Source organism: Augochlora pura, chromosome 4 (genome assembly GCF_028453695.1).
Source record: "Augochlora pura isolate Apur16 chromosome 4, APUR_v2.2.1, whole genome shotgun sequence".
Classification (NCBI taxonomy): domain Eukaryota; kingdom Metazoa; phylum Arthropoda; class Insecta; order Hymenoptera; family Halictidae; genus Augochlora; species Augochlora pura.
This window is the reverse complement of record NC_135775.1, coordinates 16,459,747-16,483,716: the sequence shown is the minus strand read 5'-3', so window position 1 is coordinate 16,483,716 and position 23,970 is coordinate 16,459,747. Positions and strand designations below refer to the sequence as shown.

Below are 23,970 nucleotides of genomic sequence, written 5' to 3'. Positions count from 1 at the left end.
TCGTTGGTAAAACATTTCTGTGTTATTGTAAACTGATTTATGCGCGACTCCATTTCCTCTTTATAATTTCACTTGTGAACAATAAATGATTAAGCGGTGACTATACCAGAATCATACCAATCGGAAGAAAATCTTTTCATCGATACTCGATTTTCATTGCGAATGATCTTTCAAGTTATTTGAAAGATGTTCAGACAATTCTTGCCAGCAATTAATTATTTATTGTTGAACTAAAAGAATTTAGATTCTCGCGTATCAACATACAGGGACACGCATCCGAACACGTTCGCAGACGATGGCGTAAAAATAGTTGCTTGCATTGGCATAGACTGCGGATTTGATTTATTTATAATAAAAATGAGTAGGTGAAAAAAAGTACTAATAATTATAAGAATGTGATAACGTCGTGGCACTATTTTCGACTTACTAACGTAATTAAAGAAAGTGATTTACTCTTTTCCAAATTTCTGTTCTTCACAATCGACTTGGACAGCTTTTATTTTGCATAAAGATCCGCAGTCAATTTACGAGGAATCGAAAAATTCAAGAGACAAATTTTAGGAACATGGAGAAATCGTTGGCTGCGAAGGTGTTCGTACGATCTTGACTGTTGAACCATTCTTTTTGGGAAAACTTGTGTTGCTCGTCAACATTGCAAATGGACATAGAGACACGTGGACAAGTATGTCGGAAGCGTCAACAGTAAGAATCGTACAATACCGAGCCATAGAAGACTTGAATGAGTTGTTAAGTTACATTCTTAGACTGCAAATGGTTGGAACATTTTTCTATAGAGTTCCTTTTTCTGGTCGCTCATTAAGCCGCTTAGCTAACTAATTAATCGTTCCATTAATCGTTCTGTTAATTAAGAGGAAGCGTTGTCTTTGATGCTTAATCAAACATTGTCACTAATGGACGATCATTAGAACGAAGCATATTTAATACCAGACGAACTTTAAATGTTTTCGAGAATTCTTTTCACCGTAACGGAACATTCAATCATTTTGCGTTTATTACATTAGGTTCCTATTTTACTCGACTCTTCGATCTACGTATACTGTTTAAGCCAAAAATTGTGAAAATAAATGACCATGTTTTTTTATTCGACTTGTGAGACTTTGTCAAGCTGTTCATTTCTTACGAAACCTTAGCGGGCGATGTGCCTGCTCGGCGAATCATTCATCGGCGTATGTTTTAGTTAACTGAACATCACCCTTACGAATACAAAAGAGTTATGTGCTGCATGATTTCCATTGATTATGATTCAGGTACATATGAAAGCATGAGTGGGGGTATATTTGGGTTCGACTGTGATTGTGGAATATTTCTCTGGTAGCAGACTTAGTGCAGGCGAAGTTATTTTAGTAACTTTAGTTTAATAATCGAACCCGTTCTTACAAATATATAACTCGTTTACATGTAGATCATTTAACATTTCATTTAACATTTTCTTCGACATATGTTTTCTGGATGCATTACTTCTTCTGTAGACCTTAACACTTTGTACTTTTACTAATATTCTCACGTTATTTGAACGATGTTTTGATAATTTGCCAAACTTGTCATCGTGAAAGTGTCATATAAACGTACATTTTTGTTTTTAAACAACGATTTTGAAAGCAGCTGGTCTAACTAAAGTGCTGGTTCAAAAGATCCGCCTAAAAAATTCAGTGCGCTATGAAGATTATTTTTTTCATCAATAAATTACGTATTGTTTAAATTCTACATTATCTAGACCGAGATTCGACTAATTAGAGGAACTTGACAAAGGAAAACAATGTTGTCCGGGCATTCGACAAACAGTAAAGAACTCGCGCGAGCTCGGCTTTTTAAGTTCAAAAACAAAATTTCTTATTCTTGGTTTTGGCCAATAAAATTTTTACCGTTCTATTTGTCTCAATTTTCTGATTAAAATAACGCTGAACACGATAAAATTGTGATTTTAATTGCATCAGGTGATTATATCGGACTTGGTATCATTTTGATGAGAAAAACGAAAAACAGATACGCGACGAAAGTCAAATCGATGAGAAGCCAAAAATAAAAATATTTTTTATTGAATATGATTATGAAGATTCGAGTCTACACCGATTGTATCAAAGAACTGATTTCAGCCTCTGACTACGAGTCGCATACTCGCTACCATTCTTTACTTTCATATTTATCACACGTGAACGCGTTTCTCCGCTAAGCTGATGGGACGCGAGAAATATATTTCTCACTTCTTCGACTCGAATTTTTATCTACTGATTTTTGTGATAAATGCATAAAATCCACCGTTCAGATGAAACAAATTACATTTTAAAACGAGATGAAATATCGGGATACGTTTATGTCAATTAAATATCATTGCGGTCCCTTGAAATGTCGACAGCTTTTGATATAGGACTTTCTGATGTGACATATTTATAAATTATGTTACAAAATTCACTTAATTTATTTGAACGATGTTGTTATATTAAACAATGATTTTGGGATACAGAATTGACATTATTCGGACGAAATTGTATGTTACAATTACGTTGAATAGAAAACGAGATTGGAAAAAATGTCGTAGTAAAGCTTTTTGAACGATTGGAAATCGTTGGAAAAGTGTGTCCATTCGAGCATAAAACGAGAGTCGTTAAAACATTTTCTCGAACTGGTACTATACGACGATCATAAAAAATATTTTATAGTTCACTGACTATTTCGAATACTTGGAATGGAAACGATTTAATATTGAGTGCGTTTATTTATATGATTTGTTTGTTTATACACGTAAGTAACACTTCTTAGATGTCACACGTTAATATTAATTTCAATGTCCATTATCCGGATTTATATGTTCCATACAAGATAGAATTCAGATTTTTATTAAATATGTGTTATTAATTAAATTTCATATTGACAATCTATTATAATTCATTTTCATTGCATAAATAAAAGCAAAATATTAATACAGAAGAACACACATACTAAGAAAATAATATTCGCTAACGCGAGGATATATTAAATAATTTCTGGGCTCATTTTTGATAACATTTACAATATTTGAAATAGAATGCATCATTCTGCGATGACCTTGACCCAGATATATGTTGTTAAGGTCATTCTCCTGGGCGTCCATCAGGAGATCCTAGCTGTTGCACAAGGATGCAGCTGTTCGCACAACAATTTTGAATGTCATTAAGTGGTCGATTTTGGTAAAACTTTTTCGTAGTAAATTTTGAGAATAAAAGCCAACGGTATATTGTACTACTCAGCACATAATGCATACATATACTGCATGCATACATTACTTTCACAGTTTGTCATCAGTTTTACTTTTTTTAAAATAGGCAAAAAGCACTATTAATGTTGCCGCTTTGGTTCAAACGCACATTATGATAAAAATGGCAAAAAGTTCCAAACAAATACTCTCTCAATACTCTCCAGGTTTACTGTAAAAATCAGTAATTAATTTTCTACATATTTTTCGGTATTTTCTACAACTTATAAAATGATATTTAGAAGATTAGCCATTACAACTACAATTTTTTTCGTCATATGAAAGAAATTTCACGTTACCAAAGAAACGCTAAACATTAACAAAGAGATACTCATCAAGCATGCAACAACGTTTTTGACAACAAAATAATATACAAAATGATATCATCAATCTATATTTATTATATACAAGAAAATACTAACCAGTTCAGCAGGCTGCAGGCCCTTATTTCATGAAATATGCGCAGGATATGGAAACTCTGTACCAATACATATATACAGATGCACCCAAGACTGAACCAAAAGCAAGCGTTTCAATTGTAGCACCATCTGTAGCCTGTAACTATCGAAAACCAGTACTGCAGAAGTATTTAACATACACGCGGGAGAATGCTTTGCCGTTCGAGGAGCTCCCAAATGTATTAACCGTTTGTAGTGAGAATGCCAGTACAGTATTCCGAACATTTCGAATGTTTTGATTTCTCCAAATCTTCTCTTTGATGCCTCCTATTTTTCCGAGTGCCATGCTTGAGTAGAAGGGACACACGATGCCTTAAAGACGTCCATTTTACGTTGATATTAGATCCGAACGACTTGCCATCTAGATCTAAATCTATCCAAGCTACGCCGCTCTCATTTGTTACCATTTAAAAAATTCGTCATTTTTAATTTGGTGGAAACGGAGTTTTTAAATTTGTATTACTATTGTTATTATTTTAATCAGTTTGAGTAGATTACATATATGTTAAATTTTCTTAACTCGTAACATCAATGTTTTTTTGGGTAATTCTTCAGTTTTTGTTATTATAAATGGCTAAATAACGATTAGTATATAATTGCTAATAGTATGTTGTGTCTCTTCACTATTATCTATCTTCGTATTCGATATTTTTATATAATGATAATACTGTCGCTATCAAGAAAATGTTATTTTATTATTAGAAAGGTTGTACTTTTTCCGGTTGGGGCACTTTACATACTCATAAATGTCCTATAAAATCTGGAGATTTGTTTTTGACGAGACATTTATAATATCGGGTTACCTAATATCTGTTGCTAGAAAGATTCTTAAAGAATTTGCGGCTATAGACATCGGATTGCATTTTTTTAAATAATAATTACAGAGCAGTATTTCTCGACTCGCGACCCTCCATGTCCTCTCTTTCCCTTCGTTCTATAATTATGGAAGAGTTTCTTCCCTTTGATTAATTCTTTTGAATCTGCTTCCTTTTTGCAATTAAAATCATTCTACAATTTTTACGCTCTTTTAGGGTAATCCTATTAGACCGGGGTGCTCGTGTAATTAATTTCAGCGCGCGACTACTTCTTCACAACGATTACGAAAAGTTAGATCGTGTATAACGAGATTCGTATCAAAAATTATCTCCGCATCTGCATATGTGAACAAAGCTCATTTCAGTTTCGTTGATGAATATCAACGCACTCTGTTTAAATTTGAAATATTATCTTTAACGATTAAATCATGTATAGCAAGTTTGATAGCGGATTATTTACATTTATTGCCAAAATAGAAAACAGCAATATAAAATAGTGAAGACAATCTTAATGTACTCTGTTCGAATTTGAAATTTTGTTCACCATATATAATTAACTGATCTCTCAATTTTATTAATATTTAATTATGTTTTTCAACTTTCTTCTTGTCTTTTTATTAGTTTTTGAAGATCATGTACATGAATATTAGATCAAAGCCAAAGTCGTTACAACAATATGTTCTGCACCGAGGCATACGTATCGTATATTTATATTCATCAGAATAATATTCCTCCGGATCTCGCTTCGAATATCTGGCCATCGATGTGTATTGCATTTGTGTATGCAGCGCTTTGAAATTTTGTGAATTATAGGCATAACGAATTTACCAGCAATATTCTGCATCCACGCTATTTGATGTTTCACGTTTTCTAACTTTGCTCGATAGTGAATGCGTGGCGAAACCTGCGTCAGTAATAAAAACTGCCAATATATGAACAGGAATGGTTCAGAGCTTCGAACCCGAATTCTGTCGTCATACTGTCGCGGCCAAAATTTTTCGGAGAATGTCAGGGTAATATAAAGGAACCTTCGTTTTTACAGATTTTCTTACCGCTACTATAAAACTAGTTATAGGAGGGAAATCACGGATTTCAATCTTCCGATATTTCCATTTTACATATCACGAGGAATTGGTCTGTAAAGCGTTATATGTTCTTTAAAATTAGAATCGGTGTCAACAATATTTTTTGTTTAAATTAATGCGGGTGTCTTATGAATTCTCAGCGTGCGGTATAATATTTAGAAAATTGCCCTTCGATTTTTAAATTTCTTTTGCTGCTTAACAATTTCACTGGCACGCGATGAAATTGTTCCCTCAAATTTGAAAATTCGTTTTTGTGTTAACTTATTATATTTTATTAATTTTGTTAGGATCCTTCGACAATTTTAATTAATTTAAAATAATATATAAAAATTAGAGTAAATAGAAAGCGAGTAAAGTGTTGCCTTTTTCTTCAACAATTTTCATTGATTAAAAATGACGCATTTAAATTGCAACAAATAGAATCAAATAAAGAAAGTTGTCTCTTCTTTGAACAATTTCAATATGTTGACAATAAGATGCAGAAATTCTTTTAATAGTCCAACTAGTTCTGCTAAATTTTGTCGTAAGTGGACTGCAAATATTTATGTAAAATATAATTTCTTTCTTCTCTTAACAACTTTATCCCTCTGTCAGGTCACTTTCCGGGAGGAATTATAAAAACGCTGATAATTATGGTGCTTTGAAAATTAACAATCTTTATAAAATCTGTGTCGATACGACCTTTTATCAAATTTTACTTAAACAGACTAATTATTTCCATCGTTCCATTATTTTATATTTTCATTAACACTAGATTTACGGTGCCCGTCAAAAGAACAGGTTATAACTTTTAGAATTTACCATTATTGAGATTGTAGAAATACGTTCAGTAGTTATTTATTTAAAATCCGCAGTCTCGTCATAAGTGCATAAAATTCGCAGGCTAATCATAAGTGCATAAAATCCGCAGTTTAGTCACAAGGTCATAAAATCCATAGTTATGGCAGTCCAACGTTTTATGAGACGTTTGCAGCCTTTTTATATCTACATTCGGTGCGTCAGAACGCAGATGCAATAACCATCGTCTGTTACGCTCGTGCGATGAGCAGTGTGGATACATTTGAGTGCGTCACATTTTTGAAAATCTTGAGTTATGTCTTAAAATGTGATCTGTACATGTCAAAATGTTGAGAAGGCAAGTGAAATGAATAGTAAAGTTATCATAAACTAACTTAACCCTAAATTACTTTAATAATACATTTGGCCATATCATTGCATTATTAGTATTACTAAACAATTATATTTCTCGTTTCTTAAAATAGGAAAATTATCAGTGGACTGCAAATGTTTATGCTGAATAAAAATTGTCTGCTTCATAAAACGAACGTTGGATAAACACTGATTTCATCTTTTAATAATTCTATTCCGTTTCTAAGTAATATACCAGTTATAATGAAATGCTTCTGGTGTTTTTTCTGTTACGTATTTCATCTACTCATTTTACGCATACATGTGTAAATTTCACAGTTTATTTGTTAGAAAGCGCATCCCTAATAACCGCGATCTCTGACGACCATGAAAAGCGGCTTGATCAGTAAATAATGCATATCGAATGATCAATTACACATGTCCTTCGCCAGCCAGTTATCTGTTTGCTCTTTTGCTGGCGTCACACATATGTAGAATCGCAGATTATTATACCAGAGATGAAGCTTCTGTTTCAACCTTTGATGTCCGTGTTCCCAATTTGGGCGACCTTGTGCACAATTTAACCTGTGATGGGATTCAACTGGTTCGCACCGGTTTCCGCGAATCGATAATATTTTTCTGTGGAGCGGTATAAAATGAAACACTTCAACCCTTAACTGCGAACGTAGGAATTAGCGACAATTACTAACTAAAATATATTGCTTATGAAATGGATATGATATTAATTTTTATATTTGATTATCAACTGAAAACTATTTATTGCTTTTTTAATTGGAGAAGCGTAATTAAAATGATCTGTAAACTTCGTAATTAAAGTGATCCGATCTGCGACGCTTTAATGTACACTAAACGTACGGGACTATAACGAAAAAAGACATATAATCATTAATAACGAAAATACAGATAAATGGAGAAAAATGACAGATTCATGTGCTCGAATTCTTCGTCAATATTTTCTAGCTAATAGATACAGATAAACAGAGGATGTCGTGTATTTAATATATCATATTTGAAAATTAATTTTCACGCTAATTTAATACATCTTTCTTAATTTTATTAGAATTCATGAAACGTAAGAATAATGAGAACATAATTGATGTTATACAACTTCATTTTTCAATTGTCGTTTGATTAATAAACATTCTTTACCTAAACGAAATTTTTAGAATTACTGGCGTGTCCATCCAAGTGTTAAAACGTGAAAGTGATTGTATTACATTTCCGCAATCGTATGCATTTAAGGGTTACGATGCTTTTAGGTGATATATGTATATATGTATAGCATAAGAAAAGCGTATATGATATAATAATACTTGTTCAGGTCGAAAGGTACGTCGTGGCAGACCGCGACTTGGGACAAGGGGTGGAAAGCACGGATCCCCATCGGTGCAGGGTAGCTCGCCTTCTAGGAGTGAATGGCTACCCTTGGACATGAGGACTACACCTCCGGCTGCAATGTCCGCTTTCCGTGGATTCGAGGAGTCCTCTTCTGATGGCGTGGTAAATATTTTCTCTCGTTTTCATCCCTTCACATTCTACAACAGCCTGTCGTGCTTAACCACTTCGGTACGAGTGTCGACTATAGTCGACGGCCACAGATGAACACGCACAGCCGAGTGTCGACTATAGTCGACTGCCAAGAACTTTTGCCTTATCTCTGCAATTGCAGTGTTTACGTCCAGAAATACACATATCTAGTGCTTCAAAGCTTTTCTCGTCAAAGATCTGTAAAAGAGCAAAACGGATTCACTGTCGATGCACGAAGTAGCATACGAATGGTGAGTGCCGGCCGTGGGCAAAATTTCGTGGTCGATGCGCGCCGTACCGAAGTGGTTAACACTTTATCTACCAGCAGTTTTCTAATAATTCTGTTGAAATCGATGATCGACAGTGAAGAATTTCTTGAAAAATCATTGGGAGACCACAGTAATCTTATCCGTAATCCATCAAATTATTTCGATTACTATAACGCAACAGGTTAAATAATAAACTAAAATATTTAAATGATGTAAAGTTCATTTAACATTATTATTGAGGAGAAAATTATTGAGTTTCTCTTGGACACAATTCAGTCATTAAAAAGTTTATGAACCCCTTTGCCTTGCGATCTGTTTTCAAAGAAATCACAAATTATCAAAAAATGGAACTAAAATGTTTCTGGTTTTAGTTGATGTATTTATATATATATATGAATGCTAATTAATTTACAATAGAACAGATTAATAAAATAATGATGATATTAAATAAAATATTTATAAAATAATTATAAAAACCAAAGATCGAAGCTCTTATTTTAATTGTTTCGAATGCCAGTACATTTTGTTTCGTCTGCTTGGAAGAGTAGACCCGATTAATCAATTACCTCTGATAAATACCTGCCAACGTCTGCTTAAGTCGTACAAAAAATTAATTTCGTGATTACACCGCCAAAGTGTCTAAAAATACACGTCGCTTTATCATTTATCTTCTCTTTTATCCACTCATCGATATTCCACCCAGAGTTAGTTTTTTTCGTATGCGGACAATTGATTGCGTAGAATGAGATCATATAAAATCTTTGGTTAATAATGAAGGAAATAGTACAATAAAATGTTGTATAATTATAATACGATATTGTACGAAATATAATACAATATTGTACAAAATATAATACAATATTGTATAATTATATATTATACATTATTAATAATATAAGTATATTATATTATTAATTGAGCATTATTAATACGATATAATTTTATTTCAACTCATACTTGTATTTTAAAGTTCTTGTTCCATTTACAAATGTGAATTAGTAATATCTCGTATACATGCTTCTTCATGGCTTCTGCATGAGAATTTCGGTTATGAAAAGTTAATACAGAAAATATTATACTGAACATTCAATGATATCACATCTTTATTTTTATAGTAATAATACTTTATTCTAACTAATATTCCCAACTTCTCTCGTTGTTTTACCGAAGTGCATTGTAGGCAAACAAAATTAACTGGAACCGATTTTACTTGTAATTGCCACAACATTATTTTCAGTCATCGTAACTGTCACAGTTCGAATCTTTACGTAACATTTATTAACAATTTGTTTCGAAGCCGTTCAATCTTCTGGCAGAAACGAAAAGCGATACTGATCCAATTAAAATTGTACCACATGTCGAACGTTTGAAAAAGTGATTGGCACAATGTTTACAAGCTACATATTGTAGAGAATAAACGTTGTCGAACTTATTATATTAATTTTATGTATACTTATTCTAATTCACCTAAAACATGAGTTACACGTTACTCTGACGATTGAGTCGTGTTATTTATTTAGTGATCCAGAGATTTGTTTAATTTTTAAATCCTGCAACTACAGTTTATTTTTATGAAGTAATATATTCTATTTTCTATGAAAGAGTACTCCGAAATAAATTTTATATGTTGCAAAAGCTGATAAGAAAGTTACAGAATAGTGAAAATATCGGAAGAATTTAAGAATATTACTTTATTTTCATTTGATTAGTACTGTTAAAAGAACAAATATGTTTTTATATAATTTCATAATTCTTGTTTTATACAATCGTTGTACAAAATTATTATTTTACATGAAGAATAAATTGCAGATTATTTTTTTACTTTAAATTTTGTGCACTTGTCAAGCGAAAATTCGCAGGAGACTCTCTGATGAATTAAAATGTTTCAAATTTTTATTCAAAATATTAACATTCGATGGAAGAGTTGAAATTAAATAATACCGAATAACCAGATTTTCCTCCATTGTTAGCTGTTCGGTGATGGAAAGCAGTTTAAACTTGATAGAAAATGTTCTTTCCTGGTAATCCATTGAACGGTCTATCGACAATCCAATTTGCTTCAAGAACACTATTTCGTTCTCTTATCCATTTATGTTACCTTGAATGAACACGAATCATGGCGATTTAGTATGTTTGAAGCGCTAGATTTGTGAAGGTAGAAAGTTACTGCGTACGTCATTTTACGCAGCAGTATATATGTATACTAAACGTGCAGAATATTCAATTTTCATCGACGCAGAAAAGTTTACATATCACATCGTTTGTTTGCGTTTAAAACTGTATTGCTGAAATTGAGCTAGTGACTTAGAAAACTGGATGGATTTAATAATAACATTTTACAAACAGTAGTTTCCTTTTTCTCAACTTTAATAATTTAGCATCCAATGTTAATTTAGCATCCAAATCTTATTTATTTTTATTTTTTTATTTTATCATAATCCTTATCTTTCAGCTTAGAATGACTTGAGATTTACTAAATAAATTAGATACTACTTTTCGTATCTTAATACATTATTAACATAATGTATTAACATAATCTTATTAGTATAATATTACTTATTATGTAGTTCAATTATAACGTTCTTATATGTTTACAAAATTAATCAACCAAAGCATTTACGTTACGAACTCATACGGGGTTTAAAATCTTATAGGTTTATTAAAATTTCTTTATATGCTAGCCATAAATTATCATGTGACATCTTCATGTGACTTTACACAAAATATTAGGTATCCTGAAAATCGAGACTTGTAACAACTCCGAAAATAATTGTCATATCATTAATACAGTTAGGAAGGAGATTGATTTTGACAATTATTACGAAAAGCCAAAATTTGCAATTGTTATCTTTTTAGAATAATTTTTCATGAAATTATAATAAATAAATTCTGTCAACAATTAAAATAAATTTCAATTTAGGAGGCTTGCTATTTCGACCAAAAGATGGAACGTTTGTTAGCTATCAAGTACGGTTTCTATGAGAGGTTTTTTTAGTCGTTGTCATACTTTATGCATAATATTATAATTGTCAAACATTCTACACATTGTACAATCTGTTCTTTTGAAAATAGATATTTTGGAATCGGTGTGTTAATGGTTTCACGAAACAAATTATTGTACAAAGTCTATTGAAAATGATTTGATAAGATAAAGAGTGAAAAATGAATAACATATTAAAAAAGTGTAATAATTGCATAATATTCTTGCACCACGATGCATTGAATAGTATTCAGTCTTTATTACAATACTCGAGAACTTTTTCATATTGATACACGAGGTATGCTTCCTTGCAACAAACAAAGTTTCGTGTTTTACGAGTTCTATTCAAACTAAAAATGCTACTTTCAAGAACTTTCCTTTATCTCTTGTTATCAGAACTTACAAGGTGAGATCGCTGTTTTTATAAAAAAAAAACTTTCACGGTTTGCGTTTTAAATAGAACTTATTAAAAACTTCTGCAACTCTTTCGGAACCTTCTCAAAAGTATTTGCCTGGCCTTAGGCAACAATCCGTGGTTTCATTTTCATTGAACCCTGGATATTTATTATATCTTTGAACAATGTCGACACGGGCGTATTTGGATAGTTTTTAATTAATCCATTGCATTGCAATATCGTGTCAGATTCGCGACGAATATTTCGGACCTAATCTTAAATCGAAATAGAATTAGACTCTTTAATTGTCAATATTTAAACATTAAAATGTAGATTGACATACGACAAACATTAATTTTCTTTCCCCTGCAAGATTTTATTATCGATTAGAGATAACAACGTAACTGTGAAATCGCAGTGCAAACAGTTCATGCAGAATAAAAATAGTCTTCATTTATTACACGACGCAGAAACTATATAGACATTTATTTAATTTCTTAAGAACTGATTTGATAAAAATTTTGTTGATGACAAATAACAAATTTAAAGTCGATTTCAAATTGCTGAAATGTTTCTGCTATTTTGTATTCGATCTGTTCATGTTTGTCATAAATGCATGACATCCGCAGACTGTTAATGACAAACAGAAAACGTAACATTGTAAAGTTGTTTTTAACATTGAGTTTGACATTTTATATACATAAACATTAAATCTATCAAGCATTATAATGATTAATATGCGTAGCTTTATAAGAATGATAAGGAATTGTATTCAATCATTTTCTATGAAAGATACTTTATAATATCAACAATCTTAAAATAAAAAATGTCTCATTTTCGTCACGCTACATTTAGTATTAATAAATTAATATTACAAGGTATAAAAAATCGCGCTTTTATGCAATGGAAATAATTCTTCGGAAAAGGCTGATTGAAAACTGTAAGTAGATCGGTTCAAATATTGTGAATAAATTGTTAAAAAGTTGCAAATTGATTTCTCAGAAAATTGTATGATAACTATGACAACAAGTTATGCAGATAAGCTGAAAGCACAAGAGCAATAATCTTTTTTACAATAATCTTCCATTTACGAAATTGTTAGCAATATAATGACGTTATACAAGATAAGATATTGAACGAAAAAAATTTGCCTAATATTTGTTTCAATTTCGTTTTGCGAAAAATGTAAAAAAAACAGGTGTAGTCCTCGGGATATCCTGTAAAGTTATCACATTCGGAACTGACGGAACTGACTTTCAATAATATTTTAAATAAAATATATTCCAGTACAATGCAATGTATCAACGCAGTATTGTACACAGTTTCCTTTACCAAGAAATCTTCTTTTTTATTTCAAATTTATTTCGACAGTGTCAACACCACGATTCGTTATACTGATTAATTTGAGTAGCCCGTATTAACGTCGTGAAAACCAGGCGAGTACGCGTCGACAAGTCAATCACGTAATTGTTATTCTACATTTTGTACGAACCACAGGAAGCAAATTTGTGTTAAACTATGTTTGTAATATCGCATTGTTATATTTGATAAATGTTGTTTACCTATCAAGTGGCAGGCTTCCTAACGAGGGTTTCATAGTTTGTGGAATGGATTCAAAATGGTAATCGAAATTGCTATACATTCACCTAAAAAAGTGAACTATGGTGATACATATTCGCTTCGAGGAACTTAATAAATTTTTATATTTCATTTCGTTATATATTAGTAATTATATTAATCTAAGTAATCTGATGGATTACAGATGAGATTATTCTAATATTTAAAGATTTTTTAAAAAATCCTCCATTTAGCCTAACACTTTGTATTTGAATCTCAGGAAATCTAACAAGACTATTGATAATTATGGTTCCTCCAAAATTCAAAACTTATTATCATGAAATCTGTATTAATACAGATTTAATTTTAATTTTATATTAAATTCTATAGGAATTGAGTAAATACTTCCAATGATGTATTGATATGAATTTTATATTTTACTTAAAGTGCTACTCATTACTTTGCAAATTAATTACCGTACATTTGTTGATGTGTCATTCGAGAAAACTCTTCGAATGCAAATGATTATTCATTTTTAAACTAGGCAGTCTGGTTTTTACGATAAATGAATATTTAACGACTTTTTACCGATTCATACCGATATTTTCATTCCAACTGATTCGTTTACTGAATTCTTCAGAATAATTTTATGAAAACGTTAACTTATTCACCGAGGCTATTATAGTAGATGGGGATCATTTTTCTCATCAACGGTGACGATATGATCTCGTTTCCCTACAACTGTGCAATGAGAATATTTGCGTAACGATTATTAACAGTTATTTTCGGAAGCAATCTCTCCCTCATACTGCGACTTAGTTTCCCAAAATAGATATCTATTCCAACAAAGTTTGTTTTTTCATTACGAGGAACGAATTTACATTTCGAAGATGTGATGTTCAAATATGGAAAGAAATATGGACCAAGCGATGACAGAGGATCTATGAATTAATAATTAAATAGTTTATGTATATGTAGTTGCATATAGTTCTGTATGATTGTGCATATATAGCTGAATATGGTTCTCCATACTTATAAATAGAACTATTGTATGTACATAATTACGTATACAACTATATACTTCTTTATACCTGTATGTACATAGGATTATATAGTTCCATATACCGTATGAGTATAGAGAACCGTATAGAGCTATATACAACTACATATTTATAAAATACTATATATAATTATGAACCTATAAAAAAATATATATAATTATAGATGTAGAAAAAGCTATATACAACTATACAGATCTTTATAGAGTTATGAATAACATTATAGAACTACATAGAACATAGTTATGTAGAATTACGATAGAAGATGAGAATTTTAAAGAATTATATAAAACTATATGTATAGAGCTATGTATAAGAAAGTTTTATATATTAAGTATTTGATATAGTTCTTTAAAGTTCTTTTTTCTGTGTAGTTCTCTATAATTAAGAGAAATAGTTTCAAAATAACTTTAGGCTAAAGGAAGAAAAGAACATTCTACGAACAGTCATTTGCAAAATTATTTGAAAATTTTGTAATTGCTATCCAGCAAGGAAAACACTTGATTCTCGAGAAAGTATTGTTACTTAAACTGCTATAATGTTAAAAAGCATCGTACAACCATAAACCCGGACTCATTTTAAACCTTAAATCCTCTACTCACGTTTTTCATTATCCATTTTTTTCCACGATCCTTTTACATAACATGGCAGAGGAAAAAACTGAAGGCTCTCTTTCTGTTAAAAATGTTACAAGTTACAACGTCTCCAAACATATCGGAAAATTTGTCTCGTATCTGGAACACTATACATACATATATAGCCTTGAACATCGAAGCTTCCCCTTCTTATGACTCCCTGAAATCTGATATACGTTCCTTATTTGGTCGTTTTGCGAAACAGAAATGAGGAACAAGTTCGGTCGTGTAACGTTACCGTGTACCTTATATTACTGTAAAATCGGCAGTGAAGTTTCGTAAAAAGGTCGATGGAACGACCGAAAAGATACGGTGTGTCGAGTTTCAAGGGGTTGTTATAAAGGGGAAGCATCAATGTTCGAATCTATGGTAGATTCGGCTATCAACCAAATTTTCTAGCGTTCTAATGTTCAGAGACGCTTGCGTACTATTTTTAAGTACAAACATCTTCTCAGTGTTTGTATCCTAACATAAATTGCATTTTTAGTTTTACGTATTTCGGCACATTTCAAAATTAACGTAGTTTTTATTTATTTAACGTTACAGCCAAGGTTTCGTTCTTATGAAAATTTTCAAAATATCATTATAAGTGTATACAAATGGAATATAATCGAATTTCGAAGATTTAAACAATTTTCTAGGAAAACAAAAATTTTATTGAAAATACAGTATATTATTTTAATAATATTAAGCATTAAATATCATTCGTTTTTCTATTTCTAAACATAATTTTTGTCGTATTCTATCATTTTGTCCCACTGTATTTTTATAAAAAGTTTTCTTTTTTAAAATGAATTTGTTTAGATTGGCGTTATTCAACTATGTTTATTCGTGTACGTTTATAGTGATAGTTTGCAAATTTGCATAGAAATAAACGTTTGGCTGTAGCGTTAAATGAATAGAATTTACGTTACTTGTAAGGAGCGTTTTTTTCGTCCAACACTGTACTTGATTAAATTTTTAAAGCCACGTTAGGAACAAACTGAACGAGAAGCTTAAATAAATGCTGTCTTGTTACTCTTGAGATGCATCACACGCCAGTTACCTTTAGCGCTCGAAAGATTTTCGGGTTAGAGAATCGAGCGTCCGGTTTTATTATCAATTTCTGACGAAACTGTGTGATGATTGTTAGGTGCACTTAGGGGAGGGAATAGCAGTTTGCGAGGAACAACTGAGGGCTGTGAAATGGAGCGATTACAGAAAATTGACTCGCGGTCTAGCGGCAATTTTGTTCAGTCCAACCGAGTTGGCCACCTGCTCGGTCACCGGACAACGATGGAGCCGCGCTGGAACCGCCACCGAGAGACCCGTGAAACCTGCGCTAGATAAAGCCAAAGTGCAGGCCATCATATGTAAGTTTTTCACCTATTTTTCCTCGCCGCTCTCTTTACTCTCTAACTAGAAAAACGTGAATTTTCGCAATCGGGCAGAACGCGCTTGAAAGCATCCATAGAAAAGAAAAGGCAATGCGCTGTTCCCCACCTTCCATCTTGGAAGCTTTCCAACAGAGGGAGCAAACGATGTTGTCGTTTATAACGACTCGATTAAAATACAACCAATAATTTATGCTTCTTGCGGCTATGAATAATTCATTTAATGGACTGGTTCAATTATTCATACGAACGTGTATAAAGTATCGGATGTTTTAATTGCTCCGATGTTTAACGCTTTTTCGATTTTGATTAGTACTGGCATGTTTTCAGGCAGTTAAAATCAACAAATGTTCTCAAGCTTCTTTCGAGTCTTTGAACCTTCATTCTCCAAGTGACGAATCTCTCGAACATGAAATATAAAAATTGGCTGAATATTGAGTTTATTTTCAAGAATATAAAATTTATAAATCTTATATTTAAAATTTCTCATAAATTAATACGTAATTCTAAAGTTTATTATAATTTCTTATAAAGTTATAAATTTACTTGTAAGTTATATTATATTTTAATATAATTTCATGTGAATTCATTTAAAAATTTTTTTATATATATCTTCTAGATGTATAACAGCACTCTTTAACAAGACATCATTTTGAAGGCAAATAACTTCTAGTAATTAAATATGTAAAAAAATTATATGTATCTATTTAAAAAATCTAAGTCGACCCTCATAATTCGGGAAGGTGAAAAATAAGAAACATAATTCACGTGTACCTTTTAGCTGACGTAAAGCCATGCTCTATTAAACATTTTTGTACCTTCAACTGGTTACGAGATATTTGCTAGGACCTTTATAGACGGACACTCTGTATATTCAATAAAAAATCTTACAGATTTTAATAAACTAGAATTAAGGAATTCGCAACCCGACGTCTAAACCATAAACTAATCGTTAATGTTGTGTGTAATATGTTCATTTATTTCTACTAAATTGTCAAGCACATACTCCCAAAGTTAAATTTCATTTATAAATATTTCTGATACAAAAACGGGATACCCTTGACATTTAAAACGCTAACGTTAGAGGTTTCGAGCATAGAAGAAACAATTTCCAGTCTTTATGAGGTGATTACTGTTCCTCTGTTATACTCGTATATCCTGTCATTTATACGATAGTTCTCCGAGTGTTGATGGTATGTGCAATAACTTTAGCCTGTTCTTTACGCAAATAACTCAGGTCTTAGAACCTCTTTCGTAATAGTAACGTGTCCTGGTATTAAGTATGTCGAATACCGACGAACATGTACACGTTTTATAAGCGTCAAATACGCTGCATTTAATAAAATATTAACACAGTTATAATTTCTATAAATTAGGTTTTGTTAACTCCGTTCAGAATTTTCTTTAAAACGGTTGGTATAGCTATATTTAAAGTATAGGCAATATATGGTCGGTTCGGAAGCCAGAGTAAATCCACTTTTTGGTTGAACCCTTGCAGTACTTTTATCTTCACAGTTACAATGATCAAATAATTTTCGATTAGAATAATTTCTTGGAGGAGGAATAAACTTAATATTTATAGTATGCTTACAATTACTTCAGCGCTTAAATATTAGTGGCAGAAAGGCAGAATTTTATTTCGACTTAAAAAGACGAAATACCATCCTAACTTAACAGGTTATTGTTAGAAATCATAATCTCGAGTCAAACTCGTATGGCAAGGGGTTAAAATAGTTTACGCAGGGCAAACACACACTTTCGCACGATAAATCATTACAATCTATTTTTTCCTAAATAAACAATAATAGCAGCACAGTTTATATTGTTATATTGTTTTTTTTACAATATAACATCATTAGTAATATGTTTATCATTGTATAACAAGTATGCAAAACCTTTATTTATCTCAATTTTAAGGTTGATGATTGACTTCTGAGTTGTCCATATATGTGCTGTATTTTTATAAAAATAACTAATGTTATGTTCTCGAAAATTTCGACTTATCTCTTAATATCTAATCTATAAACGCCAAGATGCTGAAACGCAAGTGATATGAATTATAAAATTATGTTTACTTAACTGAACTCTAAACCATCTTAACAATAAATTTCATCAGCAACTAATAACACTCCTTGTTTCTCACGATGGTGAAAATGTAATTTACATCACTCTTACATTGACCGTCTCATTTACAATTGGTGGCTCCATTACATGTTGTTTTTATAATTTTTTTGCAATGCAAAAAGGTGCCCGGGTTTCTGAGAATCTTCGTTAAGTACTTTTCATAATGACAGACTAATTAGTTCGAGTGGAAAGTTCGTTCCATTTTGTGTTACAAAATCACGGCCACAAACAATTAAAAATCGTGCAAATCGCAGTTTCCTTTTTTTTATTAATAACTGTAATAAACCTGCTGATCATTACATATCGCTTTTTAAATTCAATACTGAGATGTGTCTAAATAACGAAGTTTGAAGAATGAGGCATTTGAAATTTTATTTTTTCAGTAATTTGGTTTTCAGAAATAATAACATATTATCTCCACTACATTTTCTATTAATGTATATTGAATAATTATTCATACTATGAATGGTAACCTGGTTTTCGGAAGATACACCACTATTGCCCTAAAATCCTCAAAGGTTTCGATAATAATAATAATAATAAGTAATACAAATAAAATATATTTAAAGATATGCACATATAAAGATCCTATTTTTGAAATGTTATTTTGCTTTAAACCATGCCCGAATATTTCATTAAATGGCTATAGTTTATTTTTTTAACATTGCTACCAAGATCACCGAAGATATTTTCACTCGTATTTCTCAAAAACAGTGATACATTTCGGTAGCTGTCTTAAGGAGTTTCCAGCACTACAACATTCAGTTAACATTATCCCAATAGCGGTTTTCAGGGTCTCGTGGTCCATTACTTGAATCTATCCAAAACATTCCTTCAATCACTGGCTTACCCGTTCACCCTTTCGAGGCTACCGTTCGAGCACTTATCCATTGATTCCATAGTAAGCAGATGCGCGCTAAAGTTTCGAAACTATCGGCTGCACTTGGCCCCTCAAAGAACACGTCCTTTAACTAAAAGCTGTAGAGCATACACTCGATTACGTATAGTTGCTGACAAAAGGTTAAGACGAAAAGTAGTGCAGAAGAGAAATTGGTACAGCGCGCTGTGACTGCAAATATTCTTCAGAGTGTATTCTATCCAAAACGATTGTTCATCGAGTCGTTTGAGAATAATACTTTTCGCCAATCATGACTTTCTTCGACGTTTATAGATTTTAGCTGATGCAAGTCCCGTTTTTCGATTTTTGATATTCAGTGTTGGTGTCTTAAGTGGTCTTGGTGCCATTAATCGGAACTTATTAAAATGTTTTCTAATAGTTCTAGTATTTATATGTACACATGGACTAATTAAATCCAGTTTGTTCCGCTCGATTAGTATTTATCTGTCGTCCAAAAGTATCTGGACACTTACGTGGCGACAGACGTCACTAAAATCTCTTATAGACAGAGCGTCCTTTATTAGTTTGCCAGGCGAAAATGTGAAGCTTGTCATTATTAACTCTTTGCTCTCGAGGCTATTTCAACTCCAGAATAAAGATATTTGTTTCAACCTATAGTATTTCTACATGGTGTGATTGTCCTTTATTGGGTACATAGGATGCATAACAATTTATAGGAAAATGTATAGTAAAGAGTTAAATGTTAAGTGTCGATCATCAAGCCGAAAAATATAATTAATAAACAAACCCGATAAATTCTCACAAAATCTAAGTAATTTGATTGATGAACTTTTATGGATTAATGTTCGTTTTTATGGATTCGATAATGCTAAATATTTTCTTAGTAAAATATATTATAGTGTCTGAAATAAGTAATAATCTGATGAAATAATGAGTATATAATGATTCTAGAGAAATGATTTAATTAATTAGCTATGTTTTATTATGTTTTTAATTATTTAGCTATGTTTGACGACTATATTCGTCATAATACTGATATTCTTTGATATTCTTTAGTAAATCATATATTTGATAAATGTTTTGTGAAAATCAAATACATATAGTGTAATTGTAATAACGTGAAACACGTGTGAAAGAGATAGCAACAGTTAACTAACTGGTCAATTGAGTTCACGGAATTCTCGTTTACACATCTTGTTACAACATAATATCGAAATGTTTCCGTTTCGTAAATTGTCGCAATGTGTTCCACAGCTATTCGTCGATTTTGGGACACTCAAAATTTCGTACAGCTCTCGAATCGATGAATTTTGTATTTTCCTCCGCTAGATTTGGAAATTTGTCTGCGACCACCTTGGATAGACGTGTGGGACGTGGTTCACCTTCAAGATCAATATTTCCCTTATGAAAACGATTTTTCATTTTCTGCACGTTTGGGACGATAAACATCTTTTCCATGACCAGCATAAATGTCGTTTGTTACAACTGTTACCGTACGTCCTTTTGCAACACACATGACCACACTGCGGATACCAGCGTATAGTGAAGAGTTCTTTACCTCATTTGCAGCAAATAGAAGTTAAGGGGAACTCTTGATGCAAAGTTTATTGACAGTAATTTTCCTGATTCGAATTCTGGGAAAATTATTTGCCAATAAATTTTTTAGATAATAAACAAGATTTCTTTTTATAGATAAGAATCGGATCGAAAAATTGTTTCGATTTTAGCGATAACTACTGTCCACGTGTCTATTAGATTTCGACTCTAATAAAATAGTTAAAGAACACCGTTCCTTTATATCTTTTTGTTTGTCGTTTAGCCGATTACAACTTTTGCAACGTTCTTTTAAATGGTTATTTCGTAAACTAATCTAACGTTCCAAACAAATTCTAGTTATTTTGTACAATTCTGAACGAAGTTATTCTAGTTTAAAAAGTGTACTATTAATAATTAAATTTCAGTGGCCAATGTCAAAATCATTATTATTAAATCTCGTAATTCGTTATCGTATGTCGGATTTGTGTAAGCAACATTACCGCTTCATACATTACAAATTATGATGTGGAAAAGGTGTGGAGTTAGTTTTATTAATATGATATAATAAAATACAATAATTTAATCATGTCAGACGAGAGGCGATTATGATTTTTGCGTGTAAAAATCGTGTCCATAAAATTGATATAAAGATTAATGTCAGTGCTTTCAATCTTCTACCGAATAAATTTACAAAATATTATTCTCAACAAAAGGGTTTGTTAAGAGAAGCTCTGTTTGACAAAAATAAACATGCTGGTTCATCTCCAAATGTTCTTCATTCTAATAAAATATTAACTGATACCGATAATGCTTCTAAATTATTCTTAAATTACAAGTCTTTCTATCGCAGCTAATAAAATACTAAAAATGTTTTTAAACAAAACTGATCGGAATATGCACAGTCGTTGATCCGACATGCTCATACAGCCTCACACACTTCAGATTCAATAATTTTCGGTGTTTTCATGCACCTCATGGGTAAAGTATAGTCGTAACACTTTCATGTTATAGCATAAAATTTTATGAACTCATCACTGAGGTAACGTGTTGTGAAAACGCTATCTTTGTATACGCACGTGTAATGGATTCAGATCTGATTCTCTCGGTTGAGGGAACCCATACCAGCATCACGCCGACATTCCATATTAATGAATACGTAACAACAATCAACGAATAAACGTTACCAGCGACCAGATTGCAGACTTTACGGATTTATGATAAAAATTAATACGTCAAATGGAAAATAGTACGAAAACACTTGAAGAGTTTGAAAATACTGGCGTATCATCCTCGACTCGGTAAATTTGTTATTAAAAGAAACAAATTTTCACGCGACTCCCGCATCTTGCCTGTATCAATTTTCATGCAGGCAGTTCTTTTATTTTGCAGAAAAATACGAAGTCCGATATTATAGAATACGAGTAAAGAATAATTTAGTTTTACTGGGTTTGCATTTTGTATTATTTTTATGCTGCGAGTAGACTGGGGACTTTTATGCAAAATCAAACTTGTTTTCAGTAATAACAAGATACAGAAGCTGTTTACATGGCGATCTTAGCGCAAATGCAACCTGCAGTTTTGTTTACGAGTTATTAGCAAAAAACAGTGACCAATGAAAGGCAAGATCAGCTGATGTTAGGCGGCCGAGTCAATGAGCGAACGAAGCCCAGTTCCGTTCATTGGCTCGGTTGCTACGCGCCAGCAGAGCTCACCTCTCATTGGTCGGTGTTTGTCGTTAATAATTCGTTAACAAGGCTTCGGAGACAATTTTTGTAAAGAAAACGGTTACTTCAAATGACCTCAGGAATCCGTCATTTCAGAATTGTTAAACATTTTTGGGACATCCTATATGTATAGTTGTATGCATGTATAGTAAGACTCGAGCACGCTTGAAATGACATTACTGCTTTAAATATTGTTTCAAGCAACATGTTATTTTATTTTATAATTATTTCCATCCTTGTGATCATTTTTGGAATAACGTTATTTAAAATATATGTGTATATTTTTCAATAACGTACCATTTTATTTTATGATTGCAGAAATTGTTTAAAAATGTTTACACTTTAATCTTCGTGTTATATATAATATCAACAAATAACAAAGGCAGTGACAGATACTTTCTTTATACATTACGCAATTTTGTTAAAATTTGGTATAAGCAAACTTTATACGCATGTCCATTTGCCGTAAGCGGTTTGTTGCAAAATTTTTTATAAGCAGTGGGGGCGCGAATACTTATTGACTGTATCTCGAGAGAAATTTGCGGCGTTATAAATTCATGCCGACCTTATCAAATTACTTATTTACCGGAAATTGAAGGTTTGTTATTCTTTGATGTTCGGGATGGAAGGGAATCAGTTGATAAGAATTCATAAGAGGGTAAGGTACCTTCAGGGCAGGGATGAGGATTTCATCCGGGAAAATATCTTAAATCGATAGTAGGGAATGACCTTCCAATAGTGATCGCTAAAATGTTCGACTAGAAATACGTATTTGGTTAATTCAAAATTGAAACAGAGATCAGACGGTATGAGAATTTGAATTTCGATGACACTAATATTGGTTTATATCTTATTCTCTTTAATAAATTGTCATCTAATTATAATCAATTGAGAGAGAGTCAAAAAAGTATTCGTACACCTTTTAAAACTGAATAAGTTTTTTTTATAAATGGGCCAAGCGAACTAAATTGTTTTAAGATGTTTGAAAAATTAGTTTTTCTATGATTATGACTAAAATGTTTACTTAACTATATCTACAATTTTAAAAGATCAGAAAACATTTATAAAACTGGACTTCGTGTCACTTTTGGGTAGCATTAATTATTTAGTAGTCTTCAAAATTCATTTTCTTAATAATATCTTCGAGTACGCTATATTTTACTAAGCTGTTTAGGA

General features: G+C 31.8%; 1 protein-coding gene across 3 annotated transcripts in view; it reads left to right on the top strand.

Moving 5' to 3' along the window:
• LOC144469327 (uncharacterized) overlaps nucleotides 1–23,970 on the top strand; it is a 75,899-nt gene that overhangs the window by 17,297 nt on the left and 34,632 nt on the right. For all 3 annotated transcript variants that reach the window (XM_078179464.1, XM_078179465.1, XM_078179466.1), the window contains exons 6-7: nucleotides 8,079–8,257; nucleotides 16,311–16,530. In XM_078179464.1, the coding sequence (XP_078035590.1) occupies nucleotides 8,079–8,257; nucleotides 16,311–16,530 (399 nt within the window). The remainder of the gene's footprint in view (nucleotides 1–8,078; nucleotides 8,258–16,310; nucleotides 16,531–23,970) is intronic.